This window comes from Trichoplusia ni, chromosome 4 (assembly GCF_003590095.1).
Source record: "Trichoplusia ni isolate ovarian cell line Hi5 chromosome 4, tn1, whole genome shotgun sequence".
In the NCBI taxonomy this organism is placed as follows: Eukaryota; Metazoa; Arthropoda; class Insecta; order Lepidoptera; family Noctuidae; genus Trichoplusia; species Trichoplusia ni.
Window position 1 is genome coordinate 8,088,721 of NC_039481.1, and position 12,184 is coordinate 8,100,904.

General features: G+C 38.6%; 1 protein-coding gene across 5 annotated transcripts in view; it reads left to right on the forward strand.

Moving 5' to 3' along the window:
• Window positions 1-12,184, forward strand: part of LOC113492886 (maternal protein pumilio) — a 64,660-nt gene that overhangs the window by 47,572 nt on the left and 4,904 nt on the right. For 4 of the 5 annotated variants that reach the window (XM_026870598.1, XM_026870599.1, XM_026870596.1 and 1 more), the window contains 6 exons: window positions 6,899-7,421; window positions 8,817-9,000; window positions 9,399-9,496; window positions 9,812-10,013; window positions 10,730-10,898; window positions 11,211-11,369. In XM_026870598.1, the coding sequence (XP_026726399.1) occupies window positions 6,899-7,421; window positions 8,817-9,000; window positions 9,399-9,496; window positions 9,812-10,013; window positions 10,730-10,898; window positions 11,211-11,369 (1,335 nt within the window). The remainder of the gene's footprint in view (window positions 1-6,898; window positions 7,422-8,816; window positions 9,001-9,398; window positions 9,497-9,811; window positions 10,014-10,729; window positions 10,899-11,210; window positions 11,370-12,184) is intronic. The other variant, XM_026870597.1, reaches the window with a different exon arrangement.

Here is a 12,184-nt window from a genome sequence, read left to right on the forward strand (position 1 = left end):
GAAGCTATTTCGCTTTCCCTCTACCACGTCAAGCAGTATAATTAGATTGACTTTGTTCATTCTCCTTTCGTTTATTTTCTGAAAATGAGCTTTTGCGATTTTGATATCTTAGGTAAATTATTTTTAAATTACACGAGACATAAACTTAAACATTGTAGCTATAAATATGACTGGAATTGTATTTGCATTTAATTTAATATTACTGTTTTTACCCAATTAGACACCTATCTCGACGTGTTGAAAATGAGTTATTAATACGTATTTAAGGAAAATCCGTAGTTTGCTATGGAGGGGACGGCCGTAAAGCCCGGGGGTCATTGTGTTAAGGGTTCAGTTAGTGCGAAATTGGAACAGAGGTACGACCCATGCCCTAAACGTGGCACTTCATTACGTGGCCTCGTTACCCGCCTATGTCCATACCATCATCGCTGAATCTATGCCACGAGTGAACTACACATGTTGTTTTTCGTGTCAATTTTAGCAAATTATATAACCTGGCCTGTGCCTTAAAGTTTTGTAATTTTTGGATGAATAGGGTTTTATATTTTATGCTGATATGTTTTAAGAAAAATAAATTTAATAATACAATTAAATCCGTTTCATGTGTTTAGTTTGTAAGAGCAACGCTTCCGTTAATATACCTAATAATACTAATGGACCAAATAGGCTTATACAATTTACAATGGGTTTTGTATCTAGCTTAAAACATCCTTGTCTGTTCTTCTATAGAGCCTGGATCAGGTATATTACTATGATGTTACCTGAATGAAAAAATAAATATATATTAAAAAAAAAAATGTTAATCATCGAAATAATTGGATTAAAATTATAAAACACTACAAGGTAGACTACCTTTTTAAAAGTGATAAGTTTCTCACAATCCTCACAACTTTATTTTTAGAAACATACAGAACGTCTACGTAACCTTAGCATTTTTCTTCCTGTTATGAATTGCCCGAAATTAAAGTATATGAACAAGAATTATTGGTTTTATGAGAATTATTCCTGCACTGTTATAAGCCGCCGCCCGTTTCTTGCGTGCGTGTGATTACATTGCTGAGTAATATATTCACATTTTCACCACTTTCGCATCCTTTATGTTTTGTTTCCGTCTTTGTTTACCATGAACCGTTGTGCTACCACCGTTTAATTTCTTTCCAGCTTTTGGAGGCCTTTTTGTTCTACCCTGAGTGAATGTTTAAGCTTATGGCATAAAGTATCTCAAGCCTAGCTTCCGCAACTACGAGCATGGTTCGATGTATATCGAAACGACTTAGCTACTTTACTCTTCTGCCAAATCTTGTGTCATTTACCGACCGATAGTTGTGTTTGGCATTTTTCCAATAAATTGTATTTTACAACTGGCATCAAACTAATTATTAACTGTTTATTTACAAACAAGAAAAATCTTTATTTAATTAGACGGAGACATAAAATGAATACTATTTATATATTATTAGGTTATGTTTAAGCTATCGTACGATTAAATAATTATAATTAATCAAGTCAGAATACTATCAGTATTTATTTGTGCCCGTAGTATAGGCACAAATGAATGGCGTTCGAAACGAAACATGTACTATTAGCCTTGCCTCGGCCGCATGACCAACTTACTATATCACACTTGCAATTCGGTCATTGATTTACCACCATTACTATGCTGGTCGTCTAGCGTCTCTTCGCCAGAAATCCGAATCGTACAATTGTTACGAAAAAACAGCCTAACGTAGTATTTTCTTACGACATTCCTAAACTTTTCTTTTACCTGTGCATCTGATAGATTAAACTTTTACTGAAACTGTAAAATGTGGAGAAGTTATGGTAAAAGAAGCAATAAATGGCCTCGCTTGGCTCTTGATCTTATAAAACTAAAACTTTAAACTTATTTTCGTGGGATGTTGTGGCGTCAATCTGCTAAGGCGCTAAACATAGTTCTGTGGTTTGTGGAAAGCCATTTGCTCATATTCACGGTTTTGGTGACTTAACTGAGCTCTGCGGACGTGCCCGACTAAAGAAAGCGGTTGTTTTAACGGTGCCCAACTGATCCGTTTAAGTCCTTATTTTCATACATCTTCAAACTGCCTCATAACTATTCTGGAAGGACGCCATTTTGCGAAAGCTGAGTTGACGTCTTTATCCCTAAAATGTTTAGTATCAAACTAGCCAGAGAGTTGGTTTTTCAACCGTAAATAAAAATCTAAAAACATAAATAGACATATGGGGTGAGTTGTTAGGGAGCGACGACTAGGTGCGGCTCCGGAGCCGTCGTCGATGCGGCCGGTGATGGTGTTTTTACGATTGGGGTGCGGCGTGGCGCGGGCGCGCCTGCTAATTTTGATAAAAGCAACGTCCGACCGCACCCGACTACCGCTGTGCCGCCGTCACCACTGCAACCAATAAATACTTCTATAACCGCAAAACTACACCCCTACTGCAATAAATTCCAGGAAATCATTCGCATTTCATCTTTACATATTAAGAATGATGTATATGAATATTACTGTCTTTGTAACTGTACAAATGTAGTTAGGAAGAAGCTTGTCTGTTAATTGTTGAAGAAATGTATTATAAACTGGACGCCGCTCTTACTTTACATTTTCTTTTACTTTTACATGTAATTCGGTCTTGTGATGTGAAAAACGGTGCAGTGTGACTGATCAAAATTTTAAATATGCTACATCGGTGCAGGCAAAAAGAGCAACAATCATGTTAAAAAAAAAATAGTTAATAAACGGTCAAATTCCATGCTGTTACGTGAAGTTTATGAACTAAAACTAAACCACTGAACGGATTTTAATGAAATTTAGTACATAGAGAGTTGACCTCGAAAAGGAACATAGGATAGTTTTATACCGGACTTTTGAAGAGTCTCTTGGAAACGGGATATAACCAACCTCGACGCTGGCGAGAAGCGAGTATTCGTATAATACTTTCATTTACCTTCAGCCATCTCGGAATGGAAAGTGACCGGCTGATTGATTTAATAATTGCTACTGTATATCTATTGTAATATCAAGGACGATTTCGGACGCAACATTATACAGGACAGACAACAATCCTCATTGGTACTTACGAATGAGTACCTTATATACTTTACATATCATTATCCTTCTGCTGAGGAGCTTGTGGCTAAGCTATAACCGTATAAGTGATTCGATCACAGGTTAAGCTATGCTTGACGCGGTTGGTCCGTAGATGGGTGACCATCTTTGTCATAACGAGTTCCTCCGTGTTTCGGAAGGCACGTTAAATTGTGGCTCCCGGCTGTTATTCCTACATCTTTGACAGTCGTTACAGGTAGTCAGAAGCTTGAAAAAGTCTGACAGCCAGTCCATCCAAGGGGTATCGTGTTGCCCAGGTAACTGGGTTGAGGAGGTCAGATAGGCAGTCGCTCCTTGTAAAACACTGGTACTTAGCTGAAATCGGTTGGACTGGTAGCCGACCCCAACATAGTTGGGAAAAGGCTTAGCCAATGATGATATCATTATCCTTATTTTAACTAAAGTGATGACAGTCGAGTCCTATCGTCGAGCGTGCTTTAAGTGTTTTCTTTTTATGCAACTTGCACAATTACGCTGGGCAGGTAAAATTCACTCAAACTTAATCAATGAAGTTTGCAGACAGAATACCTCAATAATTCTAATACTCTCTCTAAACAGAAGCTCCATTTGACGGTTGCTTCTTAAAATATCACAAGGAATTATTTAATCATTATAACCATTAAAATAATTATAACATAATGTGACGTCAATATGGAATAAATACTTAAAGAAATTTGGGTAGGGCGTCAACTTTGTGGGCGTGTATATGCTCCGCCCAGCCCGGCCACGCCCTCGCCCTTTACCACCTTTTCGTTGAAAATCTGAAAGCGCTGTTACGTGTAGGTATTCAATCAACTAAGTAATCAGGATTAAAATGGGACCTTTGTTTTGGACAAACACGACTCTTGTAACAGCAAACGTCCGATGTAACTATTTGTATTTACCTGCATTGCAAAAAACCATGTTAAAATAAAAGTAAACACCACTATATTATAATTAAGCGTAGAAATGGCATTATAGGCACAGAAAGATACCTTTTGACAATAAACTACCAAACTTATACGTACAAGACAAGCAATACAACTAATAAACAGTATGAACAGTTATTAATTGAACAAGCTTTTAATAATAAATAAGCTTTTTCGAATTATGAAAGGAAACTGGAACTAAAAGATAAGATTTGAAAAACTCAATTCCTTACAAGTATCTATAAATAACAAACCCTTACGTACAGTTTTTATATTCTGCTTTCTAGAAAATGAAATACCTATACGATAGAAATTGATTACATTTAGCAGTTTATAAGAAAAGAAATGAACGGTGTATAGGGGTCGTGCAGCCCGCGGGGCAGATAAACTCGTTAGAGCCAGATACGCCACCGAAGACTTCACAACGGCGGTGGCAGTCGCACGCCTCGGCCCACGATATCCCTGTAATCTCGTTGTATCTCCGACCCTGTCGTTTCCGTTCTTCTCTAAATTACCTTTGGTACCTACTTACTTGATCGACAATCTAATTCGTTACAACCTAATACGTTTTTCACTCAATTTTGCGGTGCTCTTCCTTGTTTGTAAAACAACTAGGTATAGAAGACATTACTAACAGAGAAGGTGTTGAGTTTGCATGAAGCACGTAGCACCTCTTGGTCGCCGCTAAAAGCTTCTTGTTGACGTAGCGTTCGATTCAAGAGCCATGACTACGTTCTTGTCCTTGTAATTGATTGCTTTGTCGCGTAATTTGTTTGCCGACGCTGGGCGGAGCGTGCTATCCTCGCGGGAACACTGAGATGCTTGCTTCTCGTCATCTTCCTCGTAAATAATAAATATCATCTACTGGTGTCGACAACCCGCGCACGCTCTTTGGCGGAAAACATTTCTCCATGGCTACTCCAATACCCACATCGTGACTCAGCACCTACATGTCCTTTTTGTCGTTGATAAATCGCCTTTCTCTAAGACGGTGGACTAATACACTACAACAGAAGAAGTCGACTCTGTTAATTTAAATCAATGTATCGCAAATCTTAGAAATAGATATAAAAAGAAGACGTAACACTACTCTGTAAAAATCAAATAGCGCATAGCTTATATCCGTAGCAGGTTGAACCGCATTGGTATCCGGGTTGAGCTAAGCACGATCGCGCGTTCCCTCACTAATAACCCCGTAATTGGTATCGAAGCTCGCCGCAGCCGGATTACTGAACGTCTAATTGAATGCGAGACGTTTCCTCGCCGCTGCCTTCTCCACCGCCACCTTTCAATGTGACAGCGGGTAGTTGGACTGACTTCGTTTCTGTGGTCAAGCTGTTCTGTTTTGCTCACGTGTATACCGGCCGCTCATCGCACCGCACGCCGCTCAATTACACCGTCTCAATGAATTAAATTGCCGCAGAATCGGGATAACGCCGACGACGGCTCGCTCGAAGATCAAACGCTATCCCCCCTGCGCTACGAATAAGACAGTGGATTTAACGTGACGACTCTGCAAAGTTTACGACGTTACATAATCATTTTGTGTCAATTAGCTAATGAAAAATAGAATAGGCTCGGGTAACTTCGTAATTAAAATTACCATGATGATTACTCTTGGGCATCTGTTTTATGTCGAATGTTGTTAACCGATTTGTAATCATTTTTATCTTTAAAAAAATGAAAGGTGGGAAGTAAGCGCATTTCTAAAATTGCCTGAAACTAGTAAATGCTTGGTAAGTGAAAAGCTATTTATAATACTGGGATGTTTAATAGAAAATCAATGGTTCCAGTTATTTCAATTAGGTACTTTATGGTTAAGCTTCTTTAAACCAGAGATAGATTTAGAACAGCCCTGTCGCACTACAAACTGCCTTACTATTCTAGAAACGTGGTGCGCACGACATAACATCTTATATCTTTTAACGTGTTAATTCATAAACATTATAATTTCAAACTTACTCCAAACCGTAGCTAGATTGTCCCATTTACAAACGGATTGAATTGTAGCTTTTGTAGCAGAGCAGCGATAGACCCGATTTCACACTCCGCCTGCACGTATTGCGAACAGCTCAATGTGTTTACACTTATCGCGTTCAGTCAAAAAGCCCTGGAACTACGCCAAATAATCTCCTCTCAACAGGTAAATAGAGTCCGCACGGCTTGTAATGACATCACTCTCTCTGTAATCCCTATTTTCCGTCTGACTCAACTCATTCAAATTTTAAATACAAGTAGGTCAAGTATTATTTTTTTTTTGTTTTGCACCACACTTGCATTATTTTGTTTCAAAAATAGGGATATCTTTTTAAATCAAAGTGATATGAATTATATACATAAATCGATAACTTGACATTAGATTTAGAATAGCTACAACGCCTCTAGCACCATGTGCCTTGGACAGCACGAGGCCTGTTATTAACTTTTTAAACGATTGTGTTAATTAGCGCACTTCACGAGGAGTCGCCCTCGAGCGCTGCACCGCATTGTACCGAGCAAAAAACAATAAACGATACGTTCCGCTATTAATTAAACCGCTATACGATGCACGTTTGTTTCGCCAATAAGCGCATGTGATAGGCAATTTATGCAATTAAAATATCTGTTTTAAGCAGGAACATAACAAGGTTTTTTTAGACTTTCTTTTTATACGAGAATCTTTCTTGTTTTGACTAGTTGATAATATATTATTACTATGTTATTGTTGGTATAGTGTAGTTATTATCTACGATGGTATACGCAATCGCGGCGAAGTTGCTATGTTGAGTCTAGTCTGTTATGCAGGGCGCAAGGACGTGGCTAGAGATCGCGAAAGATAGAGAAAGATAAAAAGAAAAGTTACATGTGTATTACGTAATACAGAGTTCTACTATTTTTTTTTTGTTCTAGCAATTGTTCCGGTCCCAGCAAGCCGCAGCGGCAGGTGGACAGGCAGCAGCCGCACAGCTGCAGCTCCTGCAGCAACAGCAACAGCAACAATTTCAACTACAGCAACAATTAGCCGCTCAGCAAGCTTTTACTCAAGCGCCGTACGTAATAAACGCCGGTCAAGAAGGTGCACCGTACGTGAGCGCACTGATAGCGGGCGTGCCGCCTTACTATGGTGTAGCAGCACCCTGGGGCGTGTACCCTGGGCTTGTAGCGCAACCTGCACAGCAACAAGCGCAGCAGCCACGCCGACCACTGACTCCCCAGCAAGGGGAGCAGCAGGTGAACGGCCAGGGACAGTATGTGATCCCCTACTATGATCCTGGTTCATTAGTGATGGGAGGGCGAAATGGCACGCCGCTTCGTCTTGTGTCTCCTGGCGGAGTGCTCGCACCGCGCCAGTACCAGCCCGCGCCCGCGCACCCTGCCGCCTCTGCCGCGCCGCCACAGGCCGCGCAGCCGCAGGCGCAGCAGCAGCAACCCGGTAAGCTGTCCCACACCTAACAGGCATCACCGTTACTTACAACACTTTGCTATCCACTGTTCCAGCTTTTGTACACAGTTTAATTACAGTTGCAGGACAGTTAGCCATAATTAATTATATTAACAAGATGTAAAAAGCTTTTGAAGCAACAATTAACTAGTAATTTATTACGTAAAAAAAACTGAAACAGTGAGTAAGCCCACGACGAATAGCCTAATGTGTACATATTTTTATATTTAAAAACATTCATTACAAATACGCATGGCGTGATAACTAGTACTATAGTATTCTAATATTATAACTGGTATAAATATTATTTTACTTTATTAACATTGAGTAGAAATAAGATCAAGTATTAATCTATATTCTTAATTTTCGAAGTTATAGACTTAATGGTTATTCTGATATGGTTATTAAGTCAATGTAGATAACAGTGTCCCGAATTTAATAAGCACAATACCTGTTTGCTTAAATATTTTTCCACGTTTGTAATATCGTAGTTAACATTAACGATGATTTAATTGTAAATATGAATATTTATTTATTTATAGTTATTGTGATGACTCAACACATATTTTTATGTAACTTAAATAGTATAAAAAGCTCTAAAGTAAAATATAAATAACATTAATATATATTCAATAAAACATTCACAATGGTCAGTATAATTTTAACAGTATTTTCGTAATCTACCTGCCGCAGGTTAGAACATTTAAGAAAAAGTAAAACCTTTGCCACAACTGAACCTTTCCCAGCGTGGAGTTCAATTTTCGGTAAAATTTGTTGTAGAAAAACCTTAAATCAATTAGGGAACTCCTAATAAAAACAATCAAGTCCAGTCAAGGTTTAAACGTTAATGAAATATGATACAAGTGGCAAGAAAAAATTGTATATAATATTGTCTGCATTGTCAACGAGTGTTAGGCGGTGCAATACTTCGGCGGGACAGCTAGTTAGTTATAAACACTAATAAGACGATTAGAAGAATTATTCTACTAATCTTCGCAATTACAAGGAGCTTGTTATTCGATTCTAATATATTTTCGCTAGTGTCTAAAATTGCTACTCCTGGATTCTCGAACGTTCTTGTGAAAATATTACAACTGTGATTGGTTGACCATAATTAAGTTTTACTAACTAAAAAACATCACTTAAAATTTAGTTTACCATAACTAATTTCTCCGTTTATCAGCGTTTAAAAAAAATGGGGTTTCGTAACGTTTAATATAAAACAAGGCGGTGATACAGAGTAGGCTGTACATATTGCTGACGAAGTAGAAGGCAGGTGTTGAACCAGTATGGATGTAGAGCGCGCCCGAGCACGAGAGCCTAGCGCGCTCTCAGACACACAGACACAGCGGTAGGCCTGGAGCGCGGAGGTATGTCCTGTTTCAGGCGCGGGCACGGCGCGTCGCGACTCTCTGGAATTCGGCGGCGGAGGGCCGGCCGCGGCGCTGCAGGAGTATGCGGCGCGCAAATGGGGGCCCTCGCCGCTGTCACCGCCGCTGGGCGCCGCGCTCGGGCCCGTAGGGCTGCGGCCCGTGTCCGCCGCGCCTGGCGCCGAGACCGCAAAGTACAGGTGCTGCCCGACACTCTCACTTCTCGTCTTGTATCCGACTTGTACACTCTGCCTTATCACTTTAAAATTGTGATGGCTATTTATGTATTTTTATTTCTCATCATGTACAATAAATTTTAATCAGCATTTAAAATAACATTCATAATATCGAAATTCGAGAACGAGATTAGAAGTGACACCGTAGGGTGTTCGGAAACGCTTTGAGCGGTATACTTGTATATTGTAAATAATTGTATGCTATCCTTGTTAATAAGACATTGCAATCGTTAATTTTGTACAGGTGCATTATTGATACTGATGAAGTCTTTTAAGCATGTTTATTATTGCATTCCATTCTATTTCTAAATTATATTGGCGCAAGTCATACTTATTTTAAAGAACAACTCTTTGCCTTTCAGAGCCGTAAGCAGTTTAGCACAGGGTCTCACATCTAACGGAATGTTTGGATCATCCTCATCACTCCTCAGTAAACTCAGCGGAGTAGGAACTATATCAGGTCTGTACACGCCGAGCTCGCTTACTATTAATACTGTACATATTGTAAATAGCGCTGTATCATAGACTATACTACATTATTATAATGTAGACTGTACAAAAGTAGTACACATCATAATAAATAATAAATATTTTACATAGGGCTTTCTTTGACAATCTAAAATTGTTTAATTAACAACAATAGATTTACTTAATAATTGGTGCCTACCTATAGTATATATTTACTACGGAATTGAATACACTTTTGAATAGCATAAGCTAAAAGTGTTTTAACACAAAGAATTATGTCAATAAAGTATTGGTGGTATACATACAGAGCTCGTCGGTGGCGGCGTAGGCGTGGGAGGAGTTAGCGTTGGCGTGGGTGGAGTGGGTGTTGGCGCGCTGGTAGGAGACAAGCCTCCAGCAGGCCGCTCTCGTCTGCTGGAAGATTTCCGCAACAACCGCTTCCCCAACTTGCAGTTGAGAGAACTCGCGAACCACATCGTAGAATTTTCGCAAGACCAGCATGGTTCAAGGTGAGATTAAGTACCGAATTTCTTCCAGACCACCTGTTCCATGGTGCAGAGGCCCTTTCTATTCTCCTTCGATCTCTCCGTCTACTGATCATGATGAAGTTGCATTCACGTTTTTCGCGTCTCACACAGCATCTGGGCCGATGCACCGTTGCAACGAGCTCTTTTAAATGTTTGCCATTTTCTGACAGGATTGTTTTGTCTCCTTCAACATAAACTGACACATCCTGGCACTGGTCTGATTATGACTGCTCTTTATAAGCAAAAGGAAAACTGTTTTTTTTTTTTCTTTAAATTTTGATTCATTAAAATGTTGTAAGTTCGCGTTACGTTCGGAACACTGTGTTGAAACGAATTGTAGTAGTCTATTCAAATATTGAAATAGCAATTTTAAAACATTCGAATTAAATAATATATGGTACAACATACACTTAATAACATTTATTAAAAATTTTGTTTGTCTGTTTTCCGGCTAATATATCAAATGGCTGGACCGATTTTGACGAGTGCTAGCTACCTGCCAATATAGGCAGGTAGCTGTTGTAATACCGACTACCTTGGGCTACCTTAATTTAGGGGGAAAAATAGGATTTTTCGTTAATTCTGCGCCGACGAAGAGGCGAATTTAGCTAGCGTAAAATAGAAAACTAACAAACGACGGTTTTTAATTTAATTTTTGCATATTTATTTTTGCTATATATATATACTTTCCATTGCAGATTTATTCAACAAAAACTAGAGAGGGCCACAGTTCAAGAGAAGCAAATGGTATTCAATGAAATAATTGGTGCAGCATATAGCCTAATGACAGATGTTTTTGGAAACTATGTCATACAGAAATTTTTCGAGTTTGGAACTACTGAACAGAAAACCACATTAGCACAAAAGGTAAACTCTTCGTATAGTTACATTCAGTTCAGACTGATGTGACTGCGAAAACCAATGAATGTTCTACTTTATCTAAATCTCTTTTTTTGTTTAAAAAAACGAATCCTCCGGTTAGGAGTTTAATCCTTGTGTCGCGTAAGGTTTCACAAAATCCATTTCATTTCTTATCAAATTTAGATTTTTCTTTTTAAAATCATTATGAGAAAATTTCGTAAATGTGAACATGGAAGGCCAAATCAATAACGTTAAACCAAATACATTCTTAAATATTTTTTTACATTTATATGTTAATGGTTATGGTGTGTATGTTAGGTGCGTGGACATGTTTTGAACCTGGCGCTGCAGATGTACGGCTGTCGCGTGATACAGAAGGCGTTGGAGTCGATCCCGGCAGAACAGCAGCAAGAAGTGGTGCGAGAACTGGACGGACATGTTCTCAAATGTGTCAAAGACCAGAATGGAAACCATGTTGTAAGTTATTATAACTATTATCTTGATCAGCCTATTGTAGTCTTCAGTTGTCCAGTTAAGGTGAAGTGGATGGTCTTATCTCTCTACTATCACCCGCTAAATGGTGTTGCAGTATTTAGGGATTTAGGGATCCGTACTCTAGATAGATAGATAGATAAAGCATTTATTCTCTAGGTACTAAGGGCAAAAAAAAATAAAGGTACTTAGTCAATCTTCTCCGCAAGATCGATATCGATACCCTCATATACTACTTCTTCCTGTTCTTCTGGTACCTCCATCATGTCTACCTACTATTAATACCTTCTCCCCTGTTACAGTCTAGTAATACTTACTACCACCTCCTGGCACCTCACTCATGACTACTAAAACTGTTCCTCCTGGTACACCTATGTACTGTTACTTCCTAATCACCTGATACCAACTTACTACTCGCGAACATTATTTACTTCGAATGCGCCTAACAAAACAACTAAGTGTCTGTAAAATATCACTCTTTTTTGCTTATACAACAGCTTAGCAATAATGTTCAAATTGGCTGTATTTTGGGTCATGTCCAATAGGGATTCATTAATATATTATTATATAACATTATTCTTGAAAACATCATCAAAGTAATAAAATTTGTGACTTTTTCTTCGTTACTAGATTTAGTGATAGTTTTATTTTTTCCGATCTGATGTGGAAATCTAGATTCGAAACAAAATTTTTGAAGACTCCTACTAGGGTAAATACAATATTTTAATACTACTATTTTATTATTCGTTGGTGACATCTTATAAGCTAAGATTTATTTGTAGATCTGGAAAGTTGGTATG